We start from the raw sequence: 20,672 nt of genomic DNA, 5'->3' as shown, positions 1-20,672 counted from the left end.
AAAATTAATACTCCAGTCAAACTAGAACTAAATAATGAGGTTCGAATTTTGAATTAAGCTCTACCTCTAACTTACCCATTATTCAAGTTCAGCTCGGCTACAACATTAGCCTATAATGATGGTCATAAAATTTTGTTATTTTAGATCAATTTTTTATTTTTATGAATTATTATATTAAAGTAGACATAATCATTAAATTACCTAACTTAAGTTTAAAATATAAATAAATTTAAAACTATATATTAAAACATATTGATATTGGTGGGTGCACTTTCAATGAGAGAAGAGGCAACCACAAATTGAAAAGTATCAAAACAAAATAATCAACAATATAGGTAATTGCTAAATGATAATGCTTTTTTGTCAACAACAAAATATCTAGAAATAATTCCCTTTTTTATCCCTATTTTAGAGAGACTTCTATTTTTTCAACTATTATTAATTTGATTCATCATGTCAACCAAAATTTAAAACATAGAAGGAAAAGAGTCCAAAAATGCTCAAAATCAAGCTTGATACATAATATTAGGTAGCAAAATTAAGGGCCAAAATCTTAAGCAAACCATTGAAAGAAACACCGTTTCCATCACCGCCGCCTAATCTGATCATTGCCTTAATATCTTCATCGGAAGCAGAAAAGCCAGCCCATTTCATGTAACTTTTCAAATCCTCATGGCTCAGTCTCCCATCGCCGTCTTTGTCCATTACCTTAAAAACATCTTCCATTACCCCAAAACCCGACGCCTTGTTTCCCGACAACCCTAAAACACGCTCGAACTCCTCGTATTCCACGAACCCATCGCTGTTCGAATCCGCCAACGAAATCATTGTCCCAATCATCTCGTCGTCATCGAACCCAGAGTTCCCGCTACAAAAACCGGAGTAAAATATCCTCAGATCTTCTCTACTGATCTTCCCGTCGCGATCTACGTCCAGAACCTCGAACGCCGACCTGAACTCCGTCGATGAACTTTTTGCCTTCGCCGGCCGACTTAAGTTTCTCTCCGATGGACACATTTTTTTCTTTTGCCTCTCCTTCAAATTTCGGGCAAACAGGTTGGCTTTCTTAGGGTCAAAACAATATTTTTTAAGGAAAATCAAGTTTGGCTTCTGGTTTGAGAGAAAGGGCTAGGGAACCTTTGGTTTATTAATTCATATATATAGAGAGAGAGAGAGAGCTGAGAGTGGGGGCCCGTGATATTGGAGGCTTTAAAAGGTAAAACACGGTGTAAGATACGCAGGCACGTGGGATGTTAGCATCCTGCCCACGTATGGACTGACCTCATTTAACAACGAATACTAAATTGTTGAAAGGTCGAGTATTTTCTTTTTTATAGTTTAATTGAAAGATGAAAATATATTTGAATTTATATTAAAGTAAATTTGAGAAATACTTTAAATATTTTCTTAGATTAAAATTCCAATCTCCAAATATTTCAACTAAAAATTCGTAAATATAATACAATTATTAGATATTAAATGAAGGATAAATTTAAATCAAATGAAAATTGTTCTTCTTCTTCTTCCCGTCAATGTTCTTTAATAAGTGGATGCAGTCATGACAGTCAGGGTTTGACCGATTGTTGGTCAGAGTTCACGTGCGACTATTGGGCTGATAAAATTGGAGCACTGTTTTTTTTAAAGGTGTAAATTTAATGAATCGAGATGATTTTAGTCTTTTTTTTAACGAATAAAAACAATTACAAAAATTGTGTTTTATGTTTTTTTATGGATACATTATAAAATATATAAACAAAAATTTTATATAAAAATAAAATAAAATTTTAATTGAAATGCTAAAAATTAAAAATTATGATGAAAATATTAAGTTAAAATTTCAGTGGATTTTTTTATTAATTTTATATAAAAATAAAAATTATTTCTGTTGATTGGTTTGTCGATCGATTGAAAATTTTGGGTAATTCGGCTAATGCAAGAGCCTCGAATTCTTTGGACTTGAATATCCCATCTGGCTAGGGATTATCACTCTCCTCTGATCAGGAGGCATCCCCACAACAATTTTTTGCTCTTTAGGAGCAAATGAGGTTAATGAGGGAGCAAATGACTTTGCAAAATGTTTGGTTCAAGCAACAGAAAACATTTCAACAAGAGTTATTGAAACAGAATGAAAAGCTAAGAAGAAAGGTACAGCCTGACAATTCTGATCTCTGCAATAATACCATTATGCATGAAGAAGGCCCTGAAGTACATGCAAAACCATGGAAAAATGAAATGGATGCTCTACGTATATATGTACGAGCTTTGCATTCTGACTCACAAGATATGGATTGGTTGTTTTGTTCTAACAATTCCTTAGCTCATAAAGTAGCAACTGTAAGTTACTCGGCTGACTTTAAAGTCCCAAAAGAATTGTTTGAAGGTAGGAGGGACCCTCAAGCACATCTCATGCAGTACAATGATCATATGAATGTGCTAGGAGCTCCTGATGCTACGAAGTGTAAGTCCTTTTCAACGACCCTTAATGGAAGCGCAAAAAAATGATATTTATCTCCACTGCAGAGTTCCATTCAATTTATTTTCACAGTTAGGTCAGACGTTCTTGAGGAGGTTTCGAGCGCATAGGAAAATAACGAGTACTCCTATATGTTTAATGTTTGTCAAGCAGAGAGAATGAGAGTTTGTGTAACACCCATATCCCGTCTCCATTACCAGTTTCAAGATCGGAGTGTTACAGAACCAAATAGAATAATTTTTCTTAATTCGAAACAAGTATTCAATTAATTTATAAACATGTATCATTTCATAGCATAAATATGCACATAGGCCTTAATTCAAGTTTACGGGACCCTAAAATTAGTTTGAAAGCAATCGGGGATCAAAATGAATCAATACATAAATTTTAGGAAAAACTTAAAAATTTGGAAAGAGGGGTCACATGGCCGTGTGACACAGTCCAGACCGTGTGGGCATTCGAAGTAGGGACACACGATTGTGTCCCAGCTCGTGTCCTAAACCATGTTTTAAACCGTGTAACTTACTAACTTGATTCACACGACCATGTCGCAAGCCGTGTAACTCTTTGACTTAAGACACACGGTCGTGTTTCAACCCATGTGAAACTTGCACAAAAACTAACAGATCACCCACTACCGTGTGGGATGACCGTGTGTGCCACACGGTCGTGTGACAGCCCGTGTCCGAAGCCGTGTGCTTCCAAATTAACTCCTCAAACAAGCTAAAATCAAGCCAAAACTTTCCCAATAAGGTACACCTAAAACACAAACCATCCCATGACCAAAACAATCAAAACATACATTTAAAACATATCAAAATTAATAACCTAAACTTCTATCTAATGTACTATTCATAGGTACCTCAATTATAACTAAACATTACACCAAATCTTTATCCATTAACACACCTCAATTCAATTTTCATAATCAACCACATTATTATATTCTAAACATACTATTAAACTTTACCATTCAACATCACATAACATAATCACAAATACTAAATAACTTTCATATCTTACAAACTTTTAATCTTAACTTTCTTACAACAAAACCTATATACATGCCACAACCCAAAAAGAGAAGAAAATGCTACCAAAAGTAAATGGATAGTGTGAGCTTTTATGTCGATCCTTCCAACAGTCCACAATTGTTAACTACAAAATAACATGAGATAAACTAATAAACTTAATAGCTTAGTAAGATTATAGTGTAAATTTTACTTGACTTGCTTTAAGTAACATAATCACTTAAAAATTATAACATGACAATTAAAATTTTCAATTGCATTGTCTATAAGTATTCAAGAATTTCATCATCACTAGAATATATTAATTCCATGTAATCCTTTATATCTTTTAATCAAGTTCACCAATACTCGGTTCACATACTTTAACCTTATTCTATATTTTAGAGCATCTTAGATACAAAAATAGGGACACCAAAGTGCAATGAAATCACAGGTCTATATCCAGGGGGACCGTAGTGCTTATAGAGGCACGAACGTGTAAACAGGGGTACCGAAGTACAAATAGGGGTACCGAAGTACAATTAGGGGTATCGAATGATAAATAGGGGGTACCGAAGTACAAACAGTGTAACACCCCCAACTCGTATCCGTCACCAGAATAGGGTTACAGAGCATTACCGGAGTTTACAATTCAAACGGGCAGAAATTTCAAATATTTCATATCATAGCAACAAACATATTAAAACCAGATCAAAACATACATATTGTCCCTCATACAGGCCCTCAACGCCCTAAATATGCTTTAGAAATAAGTCGGGAATAAATCAGAAACTCAAAGAATTTTTTAAAAAACATTAAAAAATTTCAACATTGCAGGGGTCATACGGCTATGTGATTCACACGGCCAAGAGACACGCCTAGGTCTCAGGCCATGTGGACATTCAAAGTAGAGACACACGGTCGTGTCCCAGCCCGTGTTCGTGCCTGTGTTACTCACTGACTTGGGTCACACGACCAAGCCACACGCCCATGTGCCAGGATGTGTACACTTCGAAATAACCTCAAACACCCGTGTGCTAGGCCGTGTGCTAGGTCATGTAACAGCTTGACTTGAAACCCTTTGAAAGCTACAGGGGACACACGGCCGTGTCAACTGGCCATGTGTTACACACGGTTGAGACACACACCCATGTCTCTGCTCGTGAGGATAAAAATAGGTCATTTTCAAACCATTTTTCTTGCTCAATTTGACATGTACCTACACTCAACATTTCACATACTTACAAACAATAACAAGGCATCCAAATCAAACATAAACAAGTCATATACATATGGTACAACATCATACAACCAATATGCCCTTAGGCACCTCAAATGACAACATGTAAATGTGTATAATCATGTGCTCTATTTGACCAAAATACTCAACTAACTTATACGCACATTTACCTTAATATATGAAATATAGTTACCTTACCAAAACATACCAAATGGTACCAAATATACCACTCAATTATTAGCCTCAATCTACATGTATGTCTTCCATAGCAAAGTACCAATTCACAACAAGTTATAAGACATATACAATATGCACATTCAACTATCATTTCAATTTCCATCATTCAAATACATTAAGCAAATCATCAACCATATTAAAGCTAATATTTACATACCAAAACTATACCATTTCACCAACAAAATGCCAAATCACAAGCCAAGTTAAATCGCAAAAACCACAACCAAAAATACATGCCATTATAACAAAAATTAAACAACCAAATATACCAAAAGAACCGATGGATAGTGTGATATAGCACCGACGAGCTTCCAACCCGAACAAGCTTTTGATTTACTATAAAACACGAAAAATAACACAGAGTAAGCATTTATACTTAGTAAGTTTGTATAACATAGAATTTAACTTGCCATTTATTCATATAATAGGTGAGTAAACAAGCATATCCCAATACAATTTGGCCAAATGACTAAGCACATATACACCAACCATGTTAGCCATGTAATTACTTATATAAGCCAATAAACATGGATGAATACATCAATTGATCAAGTTCCCAAATACATGTATCAAAAAATTCAAGTTTCTATATTCATGTATATACTTGTAATAGTTCGTATCGAACTCTTATCATTATGTATCGAAACATTGCCCGTTGAACCGTTTAGAATACTAATACCCGGGATAGCTCACACATAATATGCTAGCTCATGTAATTGTAATCCATCAATTTATGTACATGTATGCTCATACAAGCTGTGAATCGGTATGCTCACTCGAGCTGAAGACCGATATGCTCTCATGAGCTATAAATCGATATGCTCATACGAGCTATGGGTCAAGATGTAGCTACATGATGCTGCTCACACGAGCTGTGGAGTATCTGCAACACATGCAGGACCTCAGCCATCAGTAGGACGTTCATGACCAGTACTCAAATCATGTAACCTTAATGACATGTCATTTGTATCCTACGGATTCCTAAAGTTCAAACGGAAGATGGTATTTGTCGAACTTCGTTGGATATGCAACCATGTATATTTATAACAATTTATAAAATATATATATTTCAATTAAATACATATAAACATGATTTAATTTCACGAACTTACCTCAACGAGTATACGTAGATACGTAGGCGACTAATTCGAGATTTTCCTTTTGCCCCGATCTAACTCCGTACGAGGTCTGTCTTGACCTATACGGATAAATTTAACCCAATTCAATATATCTTTCATGTAATTTAACACAATTCATAGTTTGGAAAAATTATCATTTTACCCCTATACTTTTAACTTCTTTGCAATTTAGTCCTTAGGTCCGGAAAATGAAATTCATACAATTTTTCCCCTACTCAAGCCTAGTTGAATATCATATACACTTATAGCAACCCACACATTTAACTAATTTACAAATTATACCATGTAATATTTTTTATTTTTTAATTTAGCCCCTATTTGACAATTTCACAAAAATCCCTTTACAAAAAGTTGTTTATCTAATAATAACCATCCATTTTCTATCATCAAACTTTAAAACTCATGTACATGCATCAGTGGAAAAACCCTCATAATTTAACATTTTGCACAAATTAGTCCCCGGGCTAGCTAAATTAAGCTACAACGATCCCAAAAATATAGAAATCATTAAAAATGAAATGAAAAATCTTACCAATGCAAGGGAATTAGGTTTGCCGAAACCTCACGCTTCCATGGCTACTATTTTATTTTTATAATCGGTTGAAGATGGAAATAAAGTATGATTCTTAATTTGGTTTTATTTAATTATCATTTATTTACCTATTTACTTAATTAACCTTTAAAAACTTTAAAAATTACACACTTGCCAAGTCATGCTCATCCACTAACATATAAATGGTCTAATTACCATATAAGGGCTCATAATTTAAGGTTCTATCGCTAGTTAATACTTTTAGCTACTAGAACTCAAATTTTTCACTTTACGCGATTTAGTCATTTTTCTCAAATTAAACATGTAAAAAGTAAAATTTCTTAATGAAATTTTTTATAAAGTATTACTATCATGCTGTAGGAAATAAAATAATAATAAAATAAATTTTTTTACTTTGGATTTGTGGTCTGAAAACCACTGTTCCAATTTCACTAAAAACGGGCTGTTACAACTCTCCCCCTAAAGGGATTTTCGTCCTCGAAAATTTTACCAGAAAAGAGGTTCAGATATTGTTTTCTCGTAGCTTTCTCGGGTTCCCAAGTGGCTTCCTCAATACCATTTCGTTGCCAAATAACTTTTACTAAAGCTATGTTCTTGTTTTTCAATTCTTTCACTTCTTGTGCCAGAATTCTAATCGATTCCCCAGTGTATGACATATCGGGCTGAATCTCAATATCCGTTGGGGAAATAACATGTGAAGGGTTAGATCGGTACCATCGTAACATAGACACATGAAAGACATTATGAATATTTTCTAGCTTTAACGGTAAAGCTAATCGATACGCAACAGGTCCAATTCTTTCAGTAATCTCATACAACCCGATAAATCGCGGACTAAGCTTTCCTTTGCAACCGAACAAAGAACTTTCTTCCAGGGTGATACTTTCAAAAATACTCTATCGCTGAATTGAAATTTTATAAATTTACGTTTAAGATCCACATAAGATTTCTGACGATCTGAAGCTACTTTCAAACTATCTCAGATCACTTTTACTTTCTCTTCAGTCACTCAAATCAAATCAACCCCGTGTATCTTTTTCTCACTGAGCTCAGTCCAGTATAAGGGAGTTCGGCATTTACGGCTATACAAAGCTTTATACGGTCCATCTTTATGCTCGATTCAAAACTATTGTTATACACGAATTCAACCAACGGTAAATATTTTTCCCAGTTGCCTTTAAACTCTAATACACAGCAACAAAGTATATCCTCGAGAATTTGTATTAGTCGCTCGGGCTAACCATCGGTCTGAGGGTGAAATGCAGTGCTAAAATGCAACCGCATACCTAAAGCTTCCTGTAACTTTCTCTAAAATCGTGATGTAAATCACGAATCCCTATCTGAAATAATAAAAATTGGCACCCCGTGTAATCTGACAATCTCAAAAACATATAACTCAACTAATCTGTCAAGGGAGAAATCTGTACATACCAGAATAAAATGTGCAAACTTCGTCAACTGATCAACAACAACCCAAATGGCATCTTTCTTTCTAGGAGATAGGGGTAAACCCGATACGAAGTCCATTGTAACTCGATCCTATTTCCACTCTAGTATTATGACTAGCTGCAATAATCTAGAAGGCACCTGATGTTCAGCTTTAACTTGCTGACATACTAAACATCTTGATACAAAGTCAAAAATCCCGCGTTTCATTCTCGGCCACTAGTACATCTATTTCAAGTCACTATATATTTTATTACTTCTCGGATGAACAGACAAGCTACCACTAGGAGCTTCGTGCAAGATTCTCTGAGTAATCTCTAAATTCTTTGGTACACAAATTCTACCTCAAAATAACAAGCAATCATTAGTTCCTATCTGAAATTCTAAATCAGAGTCAACTCACACTGTGCCCGTTTAGCTAGCAACTTATCATCACATTTCTGAACTTCGCAGATCTGCTGTAAAAACATCGGTCGAGCTTTCAACTCGGCCAAAATCGAGCCATCATCAAATAATGTCAATCGCATAATCATTGTTGGCATAGCAAATAAAGACTTTCTACTCAGAGCATCAGCAACTACATTTGCTTTTCCCGGATGATAATCAATGATCAACTCATAACCTTTTAATAGCTCGAACCATCTGCGATGTCTCAAATTCAAATATTTCTACATCATCAGATACTTCAAACTTTTCTGATCATTAAATATATGGCATTTTTCATCAAACAAATGATGTCGCCAAATTTTCAATGCAAACACAATAGCTGCCAACTCTAGGTCATGTGTCGGGTAATTCTTTTCGTGCGGCTTTAACTATCTAGAAGTACGAGCTATTGCTTTGCCTTCCTGCATCAAAGCAAAACCTAAAACATTTAAAGATGCACCGCTAAAAATTACAAATTATTTACCCGATTCAGGCTGAACCAGAACTGGTGCTTCAGTCAACAGTGCTTTTAACTAATTGAAACTTTGCTAACATTTCTCGAACCATTCAAATTTATTTATATAATAGTCGTGTCATCGGTGTAGCTTTCATCGGGAACCCTTTGACAAATCTTCGGTAATAACTAGCTTATCCTAGAAAACTTCTAACTTCAGATACATTTCTAGGTGGTTTCTAGTCAACAACTACAAAAATTTTACTTGGATCAACTCTAATGCCTTCAGTCGATACTATATGTCCTAGAAAACCGACTTCTTAGAGCCAAAACTCACATTTGCTAAATTTTGCAAACAATTGTTTATCTCGCAGAGTTTGCAACACAATCCTCAAATGTTCAGCATGCTCAGACTCGTCTCGTGAATATATCAAAATGTTGTCTATAAATACCACAACAAGTCTATCTAAATATGGTCTGAAGATTTTATTCATCAAATCTATAAATATTGTAGGTGCATTAGTTAAACCAAACGGCATCACAAGAAATTCATAGTGTCCGTACCTGGTTTTGAATGTAGTTTTTGGCACATTCATATCTTTCACTCATAGCTAATAGTAGCCAGAACGAATATCAATCTTCGAAAATACTGTGGCACATTTCAACTGATCGAACAAATCGTCAATTCGAGGCAATGGATATTTATTCTTGATTGTAACCTTGCTGAGCTAACGGCAGTTTATACAAAATCTCATCGACCGTCCTTTTTCTTAACAAATAGAATCGGTGCACCCCAAGGTGAAAAACTAGGTCGATCAAAACCCCTATCTGTCAACTCTTGCAATTTCACTTTCAACTCTTTCAACTCAGTAGATGTTATTCTGTAAGGTGCTATCGATATCGGTGATGTTCTCGGTATAAGTTTAATAGAAAATTCAACCTCTTTGATCGGCGGTAATCCAGGTAATTCCTTCGGAAACACATCAGGATACTCGCAAACCACTGGCACTGATTCAAGCTCAGATTCGGACACTTTAGTATCCAACACATAAGCAAAGTAAGCATTGCAACCTTTTCTCACATTTTTCTACACTAACATAGCTGATATAACAACGGGCAACCCACTCAGACTACTTGATTCAATACGAAGCATCTCACCGTTCTTACATTTCAATACAATAAGCTTTAATCTACAGTTTACAACAGCATCATGTAGAGTTAGCCAATCTATGCCTAAAATCACGTCAAATTCATCAAACGATAATAACATTAAATCAGCCAGAACACTGTAACCTCGAGCCATCAAAGGACAATTCTTGCACACGTTATCAACTAACACATACTAACCTAGGAGGTTCGATACTTTAACCACGAATTCAGTGGACTTAACAGGTAAATTCTTACTAGGTACTAAATTCGTGCACATATATGAATGAGTGGATCCTGAATCAATCAAAGCAGTAATATCAATATCAAAAATAGAGAAAGTATCGGTCTTTTACAATGCTTGCACTCGGGCCAAACATCTCTAGCACTACCCACACTTGTTACGAATGTAGCTAAAGGTTTTGGACTGGAACGTCGGGTACCTCTGTCTCTATTAGACTATCCCTCAGAAGTTGTAAAACAGTTGTGATGTTTTTTAGATCTCTTTGATGCTAAATGATATGACTTCCCAGTCTATCTCTTTCTCGAGTCTCTAGCTTCAAATTCAGCATGTCTTTTCTCTTTACTCAGTTCCTCGGCCTTATGTGCTCGGTCATCCAAGACAACGGTTTCTTTCAGCTCAAGAATTCCAACTAGGAGCTTTATGTCTTCGTTCATCCCTTCTTAAAACCTTTTACACATAGCCGTCTCAGTCAAACTACATTTTCGAGCATGTTTGCTCAGTCTAACAAATTCCCGCTTGTACTCTAATACGGACATACGGTCTTGTTTGAGCTCCAGAAATTCTTTATGTTTCTGATCTAGAAACCTCTAACTAATATATTTCTTTCGAAACTCAGTTTGGAAAAATTCCTAAGTGATCTGCTCTCTTGGCATAACAGAAATCAACGCGTTCCAACTTAACACATTCGGTCGGTGAACAAGAGAGTTTGTTGAAAACTTGGATCCTATTCTCTAACCAGAATTCTATTCTCTCAGGATCATCTTCAACAGTAGCTCGAAATTCTTCAGCCCCGTATTTACGAATCTTATCAACAAGTGACTTACTAACTCGGATTGGTTCCATACCTTGAGGAATAATGGGAACCAGTTAGGGAACAGGAGGGGTGGAGATTGTTGAACAGCCAGGTTCGTCTGTACGAACTCGATAAACCATTCGTTCATCATCTAGAAGAAGGCTTCCTTAGCCTCTCATACCTGGCCTTCAGATGCGGGCCTTACGCCGCTCAATGCTACTCCGTGAACGGAGCCTTGAGCGTAACTCTCTACTTCATCAGACTCAGCTCGGTTGGATGACATTGCTATATGAAAACATGTTTTAAAACAGTCAGGAGATATCATACTATCACATGTTATATAATGGCATGTATAGCTAGACTCGTACACACTACGTTTAGTCCGAGAATCGACTAAACCGTATATCTGATACAAATAAATGTAACACCCCTAACCCGTATCCATCGCTGGAATAGGGTTACAGAGCATTACCAGAGTTTACAATTCAAATGGATAGAAATTTCAAACATTCCATATCATAGCAATAAACATATTAAAACCAAATATACCAAAAGAGTCGATGGATAGTATGATATAGCTCCGACAAGCTTCCAACCGATAACTAACACAGAGTAAGCATTTCCTTTTTGTAAGTTAGTATAACGTATAATTTAACTTATCATTTATTTATATAATAGGTAAGTAAGCAAGCATATCCCAGTACAATTTGGCCAAATGCCTAAGCATATATACACCAACCATGTTAGCCATGTAATTACTTATATAAGCCAATAAACATGGATGAATACATCACAAATACATGTATCAACCAATTCAAGTTTCCATATACCATGTAACAACATTTCCATATAATTCATGTATATACCTGTAATAGTTCGTATCGAACTCTTACCATTACATACCGGTACATTGCCCGTTGAACCGTTTACAATACCGTTTGATACCCAGGATAGCTCACACATAGTGTGCTAGCTCATATAACTATAATCTGTCAATTTATGTACATGTATGCTCATATGAGCTGTGAACCGGTATGCTCAATCGAGCTGAAGATCAATATGCTCTCATGAGCTATAAATCAGTATGCTCATACGAGCTGTGGGTCGTGACATAGCTACACGATGGTACTCACATGAGATGTGGAGTATCCACAACACAAGTAGGACCTCAACCATCAATAGGACATTCAAGACTAGTACTCAAACCATGTAACCCTAACGACATGTCATTTGTATCCTACGAATTCCTAAGGTTCAAACGAGACTCGGTATTTGTTGAACTTCGTTGGATATGCAACCATGTATATTTATAATAATTCATAACATATATATATATATCAATTAAAAAAAATAAAAATGATTTAATTACACAAACTTGCCTCGACGAGTATACGTAGATACGGAGGCGACTAATACGAGATTTTCCCTTTGCCCCGGTCTAACTCCGTACGAGGTCTGTCTTGATATATACAGATAAATTTAACTCAAGTCAATATAATTTTCATTCAATTGAACCCAATTCATATTTTTGCAAAATTATCATTTTAACCTTATACTTTTAACTTCTTTACAAATTAGTCCTTAGGTTCGGAAAATGAAATTCATACAATTTTACCCCTACCCAAGCCTAACTGAATATCATATACACTTATAGCATCCCACATATTTAGCTAATTCACAAATTATACCATGTAATATTTTTATTTTTCAATTTGGTCCCTATTTGACAATTTCACCAAAAATCCCTTTACAACAGTTGTTTATCTAACAATAACCATTCATTTTCTATCATCAAACTTCAAAACTCATGCACATGCATCAATGGCAAAACCCTAATAGTTTAACAGTTCACAAATTAGTCATCGGGCTAGCTAGATTAAACTACAACAATCCTAAAAGCATAGAAATCATTAAAAACAAAATGAAAAATCTTACCAATGCAAGGGAATTAGATTAGTCCAAACCTCAAGCTTTCAGGGCTACTATTTTTTTTTACAATCGGTTGAAGATGAAAGTAAAAGATGATTTCTTAATTTGGTTTCATTTAACTTATCATTTATTTACCTATTTACTTAATTAACCTTTAAAAACTTTAAAAATTACACATTTGCCAAGCCAGGCTCATCAGCTAACATATAAATGGTCTAATTACCATATAAGGGCTCATACTTTTAGTTTCTATAGCTAGGTAATACTTTAGCTACTAGAACTCAACTTTTGTAATTTACGCAATTTAGTCCTATTTCTCAAATTAAATATGTAAACAGTAAAATTTCGGTGAAATTTTTATACGGTATTACTATCATGCTGTACGACATAAAATAATAATAAAATAAATTTGTTGACTCTAGATTTGTGGTCTCAATACCACTGTTCAAATTTTACTGAAAATGGACTGTTACAAATAGGGGTACCGAAGTACAAGCTGGGGTACTGAAGTACAAGCAAGGCACTAATATGCAATTCGGGGTACCGAAGTAAATTCACATATATATAAATGAACTAACTATAGAACAAAAATATAAAACACAAGCAAATTTCATTTACGTATTGAAATACTATAAACTTACCTATAACACTTCTGATTTAAACATATTGATCTATTCTGTAATTTTCCCTTTTCCTCGGTTTAAGTCTTTTTGGCCCGATTCTTGATCTATATAATAAATAATTGCAATCAATTAATTTTATATACATTTCGCATTCAAAGTAATACATAAGACATTTAGCTTTTCATTAATTACATATTTTCCCTAAACTTTTACATTCATTACAATTTAGTCCCTATACTCAAGATTTTCCAATTTAACAAAACCTTACCATTTCCCCAAGTTAACCGAAATTCATACTAAGCTAGGGCAGTCCACAACTATTCACTAATTGTAAAATTTTCCAGAAATTTTAAGCATTTAAACAATTTACTCCATTTACTAAAACTATCAAAATATCAATCAATAAACTAATCAAAATCAACATCTAACACTTCAATACCATCATTTAACATTTAAACAAACAAGAATTCATCCATGGCAACATTAAAAAACTTTAACATTTTCAAAAACAAAGGTACGGGTTAGCTAGACCTAGTTGCAACGATCTCAAAAACATAAAAATTACAATAAACAGAATCAAAACAAACTCACATGCAAGGGAACTATGATGGTCGAACTTCAAGCTCAAAAAATGGTGTCTTTCCTTTCAATTTTTGGTGGAAGAAAATATGAAAGAGATGATACCAAATTCTATTTAAATTAATATTTATCTTATTATTATTTAATTACAATTTTACCCATTTTATTTAACATATATTTAGCCAATTCATCATGCAAAACCATCCACTTAACTTTACTAGGGTCTCATTACCATATAAGTCCTCTTTCTTTTAATAGTTAAGCCACTTATTCCATACAATTCAATTATGACATGATTTTATACCTTTTTTTACAATTTAATCATTTTCCTTAAATTAACAAGGTAAACCTTAAAATTTCTTCATCAAAATTTAATACGGCCTTAATGTAACTCGATAAATAATAATTACATAATAACCACAATCTCACATATCAAAATTATGGTCTCAAAACCACTATTTTCATTGCTGCTAAAAAAGGGATATTATAGTTTGCAGAATTATATCAAGCGTTTTCATACAGCGACATTAAATACAAAAATTTGGAGGACCAATGGGTCATTGATGCTTTTATTATGGGAGTCTTGAATGAGCACGTGTAGTACTCATTCACTAATAACAGGCCACAAAGTTTGGAAAATTTATATGAGAGGGCTCACAAATTTACTGAAACAAAAAAAAATTAAGAGAACAGCTCGCGGTACATTCCAAAGGGATGATAGGTTTCAAGGAATAGAGAGGGGCTCGCGGTCCTCAAGGTCTGTCTTCTCAGGCTATACATGTACAAGGTGGGGACAGCAGAAGAGACAGTCACAAAATGGGCCATCCAGGACATCTTAAAGGTTTCAACCTCAGTATGCGAGAATGTATCCTTTTTATGGTAAATTTGAGACATACACTCCCTTAACTGCTACGCGTGCATATATCCTCAGTTAAGTAAAGAGCCTGGGAATTCTATTAAGCCCTCCACCTATAAGACATAATGCAAAAAGGTTGAACTCAAGGGACAAGTGTGTTTTTCATGAAGATGGGGGTCATAAAATTGAATATTGTTCTTCTTTAAAAGGATTCCATTGAAGTAGTCAGAAATGGCAAGCTGGAGGATTTTGTAGCTCAATATGATAGTCAACCAAGGTAGAGTTTGAAGACCAAAGCTAAAGGTAAGTAGAACATGAGAGGAACTATTCATATGATAATTGGGATAGATGAGGATCAGACGACCTATAATACTGAGAGGAAGGCTCATCTTAGAAGTGTTATGTCAGTTAGCTCGCCAAAGAGGTTGCGTCAATAGAAAAAGTGGAAAGTGGAACTTGGTAACGAAGATAAAGATCTAGTTTGCGATGAGGAGAGAAATGATCCGATGGTTGTGCCAGCAACTATTGCAAATTTTGGAGTAAAAAAATATTAATGGATAGTGGCAATGTTGTGGATATGTTAACCTGAGAGGTTTACCAGAAAATGGGATTGAAGGAACAAGCATTATAGAGGGTGAGTCCATTGTATGGTTTTGTGAACTATCTTGTTGAGGTGAAGGGCCTTATCACTTTACCTGTGACCTTGGGGGATGGCGAGCACACCATGATGGAGTATGTTCAATTTTTTTGGTTAATCATCTCATGGCGTACAGTGTCATTTTTGGGCGTCATATAATAATGATGGCTAAGATGATGATTGCAACTTTCTGCATGAAGATTATATTTCCTACAAAAATTAGGGTAGGGTTCATACAACCTAATCAGCGAATAGTTAGGGAATGCCATATGCTACCGGTCAAGCAAACAAGCGAGGAAAGGCAATAAGGATAGATTTTGCAGGAAACAAGACTAGATAGTCAAGTGCTGGATTTGGATAGTCTTAATGCGAGAAGTGAGGAGAAAATTATGAATCTAGAGGCAGCAGAAGCTATTGACACTTTACAGTTATTTTATGATGATGTCGATAAGGTGGTGAGAATTTCATCAGCATTGGAAGTTAAGGAAAAATATGATTTGGTTCAGCGTCTAAGGGTAAATTCTAATGTTTTTGCATGGTCGGCTACGAATACGCTTAGAGTGGATCCTCAGATAATTGTTCATAGGCTAAATTTACTACCTGAGGTTAAATCAATTAAACAGAAAAAAGATTTGCTCCATAGGTTGTTGAAGTAATAAGGTAAGAGGTGGGGAAACTACTATCAGTAAGATTTATCAGAGTGGTCACATATCCAAATTGGGTTTCGAATGTTGTAATGGTGAAGAAGCTAATGGTAAGTGGAGAATGTGTATTGACTTCACTAACCTTAATAAAGCTTACCGTAAAAATTATTTTCCCTTACCCTCGATTGATAGACTGGATGATACGTCACCGGGGAATATATTTATGAGCTTTATGGATGCGTTCTCAGGTTATAATCAGATATCTATGGCCCTAGAGGATTAGGACAAGACAACTTTTGTTATTGAGGAAGACTTATTTTGTTATCGGGTCATACCTTATGGTTTGAGGAATGCAGGTGAAACTTACCAAAGGTTGGTAAACAGAATTTTTAAAAAACAGGTTGGGCGAAGTGTTGAAGTTTATGTTGATGATATGTTGGTGAAAAGTTCTACTCTAAAGGGACATGTTCAAGATTTTTCTGAGGCATTCGCTGTATTATGAGCTCACAATATGCAACTTAATCCGAAAAAGTGTGCCTTTAATGTTAGAGCTGGGAAATTTATAGGGTTCATAGTTTCAGAAATGGGGATAGAGGTTAATCCGGAGAAGATTTGTGCCATTTTGGATATGCCTCCCCCAAAGAAAATTAAATATATTCAACGTTTAATAGGAAGAGTGGTCGCACTTAATAGATTCTTTTTTAGAATGGCAGACAAATGTTTGCCTTTTTTTGAAGGCTTGAAAACTTCTTTCTCTTGGACTGAAGAGTGCAAGATAAATTTTGATAAACTTAAGTAATACCTTACATCCCTACCACTTTTGATGTCACATTGCATGGGAGAGACTTTGTATGTTTACTTGGTGACCTCATACGAGATAATTGTAGCTATTTTAATTAGGGCAGAAGGAGCTCACCAGTTTCTAATTTATTATGTTAGCAAAGTGTTGCAAAACGGGGAGCAAAGGTCTTCAAAAATAGAAAATTTTATTTTTACTCTAATTGTTGCAGATTAGAAGTTGCGTACCTACTTTCAGGTCATCCTATTATTGTTATGATGAATCAACTTGTTAAAGATATGCTGTCCAAACCTGACACTTCAAGAAGAATAAAAAGATGGGGAATTGAGTTCGCTGAGTTTGGTGTAGAGTATGCTCCAAGGAAAGCGATAAAAGGTTAGATGTTTATTATTTTAACCTATAGTTTGAAATATTAATTCATGAACAACTATTGGAATCACATCTGAGAGATGTTTATTATCTCCTGTGATGACATATTATGAATGCATGTTTAGTTTATTTTCTCTTGTGATGACTTATGACAAATACATGTTTTGTTTTGAGAAGTCAATTGATCTCTCAGGTAAGCTATAGTTTGAAATATTAATTCACGAACAATTATTGGAATCACATTTGATAGATGTTTATTATCTCCTGTGATGACATATTATGAGTGCATGTTTAGTTTATTGTTTTCTGTGATGACTTATGACAAATACAAGTTCCGCTCTAAGATTTCCTTTTTTTTCTATTTATCAAGCAAAATTAGTAGTTAGTTTGCCACAAGGAGATAAAATTTCAATCGATAGGTCAAAGAGCTAGACAGTTTATGTTGATGGCTCTACAACAAAGATAGGGTCAGGGTTAAGAGTTCTCCTAATTGATCCTGATAAAAATGAATGGCAGTATGGACTCTCTTTTGGTTTTCAAGCATCTGTGAATGTTACGGAATATGAGGCCTTAATATCAGGATTACAGTTAGCCCAACAATTTGGGGCAAATGAGCTAATCATACATACAGATTCACAACTGGTAGCAAAGCAGATGAATGACAAGTATGAAGTGAAGGAACCAATCTTGAAACAATGCTATTCTATAGTAGCTCAGCCACTCATAGGTTTTGATAAAGTGCAAGTCAAGTAGCTATCTAGAAAACATAATACTTGGGCGGATATTTTATCAAAGTTGGCATCATTTGTTGTTATTGAGCAAAAAGGAAAACTCTTCCTGGAATATAGAGACGTCCCAAGCTATGACATGCTACAGATATTTAATTTGATTCAACAAGAAACATGGATGACCCCATATTATTCAAACATTGCAAGGCCAAGTAAATCACCTTGACAAGAAAGAGCTCGCTAAGTTACAATGCAAGCCTACGTGGTATACCCTTTTAGAGGGCGTACTCTATAGAAAGGGGTATTTCCAACCATTGCAACAATGTTTAGCACCCTCAAAAGCTGAATATGTGATGCGAGAGATTCATGAAGAAATTTGTGGTGACCACTTCGGTGGCGGACTCCTTACACAAAAATTTTTCAGACAAGGATATTATTGGCCAATTGTGCAAAAGGATGCGTACCACATGGTTCGCACTTGTGATTCTTGTCAGAGATCTGCTCAAGTGCAGCGATCACCAACAGAACCTTTGCAAATTATGTCAAGCCCTTGGCCATTTGTAACTTGGGGAATTGATATTGTGGGCTCATTTCTAATAGCTACAACATAGAATAAGTTTAAAATGGTAGCTGTAGATTATTTCACTAAATGGATAGAAGTTGAAGCCTTAGCTACAATTATAGAAAAACAAACGGAATATTTTCTTTAGAAGTCTATTATGTGTAGATTTGGCATCCCACTCCTAATTATAACAAACAATGGTGTAATACCAATTTTTTGCTCGGCCCTTAAACTAAATACAAAAAAAATTAAAAATCCAAATAAACAGTCCATTTTACATATACAATCTAGTTACAAAATAAACTAAATACTCAGAAATAAAATAAGCCCAACTTAGCCCAAATTTACCTAGACCCAAATACCAACCTAACACATATCCCTAGCTCGAACTGTTGGCCCAATACAACCCAAGTCTGAAACTCCAGCACTCAGCTCCAGCCGCCGCAGCAATAACTTCCATACGCCGCGCCGAGCCGTGCCACGTCACCGTACGGCCTCGCACCTGCAACGACCTGCAAACAGAGCCAACGACGCAGCAGAAAAGAGAAAAATTGTATTTTTCATTTTTTCATTTTTTGTTTCACTTTTTCCCGGCCTATAAAACGAATGTCGAGGCCTCTGTAAAGTTTTTACAAAAAAAATACAAAATAAATAGCAGAAAAGAAATCAAAGAAAATTTGCAAGGTGACTTTTTTTCCTTTTTTCTTCTCCGTCTTCTTTGATGCGTGATTGCTAGTGATAGTTTTGCAAAATAAAGGAAAGAGAGGGGAGATTTACCTTTGGAACGGTGTCAATCAAAGCCTCGTTCACTTCGTCGCAATCGAAGTATGGACGAGGGCTATGAGGTTGTAAACCGGCGGAGCTTTCGGCAATGGGAAACTAGGGCGAGACCCTAGCACAGATGAGGAAAAGGGGGTGCCTCCTTTTCTGTGTTTTTGTTATTAGGGTAGCTGAGTTACCAAAGTTTTTTAGTTTAAATAGGTAGTCGCACGATGTCGTTTTGGGCTAGGGTTAACAGTTCTCGAAACGGCGCCATTTAATCTTAACTCGATGACCCGACCCAGAAGTGGTTGAGATTCGCGCGTCATGGTCTTGGTAGGGTTATTTGCTTATTCGGTCCCCCTTCTACTGGGGCGTTTTCAAATCATTTTGTCCTTGTTTTGTGAATTTAGCGCTACATTTTGCCTTTATTTCATCTGGGTCCAGATTATGTGCAGCGTTGTGGAGAGACAGGGATTATTTCTCCCTCGGTCCTCCAGGTTGTCCGCACATTGCATTTGGTCCTTTGTTCTATTTTATTTTCATTCAGGTTCTTTCTATTCGAGTTGATCTCATTCATTTCGTTTTTTTATAACAATTAATCTAATAATAATATTAATATTATTAACCCTAGTATTATTTGTATTATTATTTAAATGCTCATTTCGTGTGCATGGTAACCTATTTAGATTAGTATAGGTATGTTATTGGGTATGTCGTATGTATTATTTTTTTATCATTTTAAAATTCATTGTTTTTTATAAATTGAAATGGTATTTCTTTCATCTTCCTTTAAATTTAATTTAAACTCGCATGTACATATATTGTTTGCGATGGAATTTTATGCATGTGATATTTTTCATTTTTTATTCTTGCATGTTATATTTTTAGTCCATTTCAAAAATTGTATATATTAATTTATCTGATATTCCATTTAATTCTTATTATTCCACCAGCATATAATATGAGACTCTTACCTTTGATATATTGTATTGTTTATATATATATTGATTGTTTGACATGCTT

General features: G+C 35.1%; 1 protein-coding gene across 1 annotated transcript; it reads right to left on the bottom strand.

The window, feature by feature from the left end:
• Positions 1-343: 343 nt before the first annotated feature.
• On the bottom strand, positions 344-1,146 carry LOC107915087 (calcium-binding protein CP1). The gene has a single exon (XM_016844204.2). The coding sequence runs from the start codon at positions 1,015-1,017 to the stop codon at positions 526-528; it is 492 nt and encodes a 163-aa protein (XP_016699693.1). The 5' UTR covers positions 1,018-1,146; the 3' UTR covers positions 344-525.
• Positions 1,147-20,672: the final 19,526 nt, after the last annotated feature.

Source organism: Gossypium hirsutum, chromosome D10 (assembly GCF_007990345.1).
Source record: "Gossypium hirsutum isolate 1008001.06 chromosome D10, Gossypium_hirsutum_v2.1, whole genome shotgun sequence".
Classification (NCBI taxonomy): Eukaryota; Viridiplantae; Streptophyta; class Magnoliopsida; order Malvales; family Malvaceae; genus Gossypium; species Gossypium hirsutum.
The sequence above is the reverse complement of the archived record's forward strand: the minus strand, read 5'-3'. Positions and strand labels throughout refer to the sequence as shown.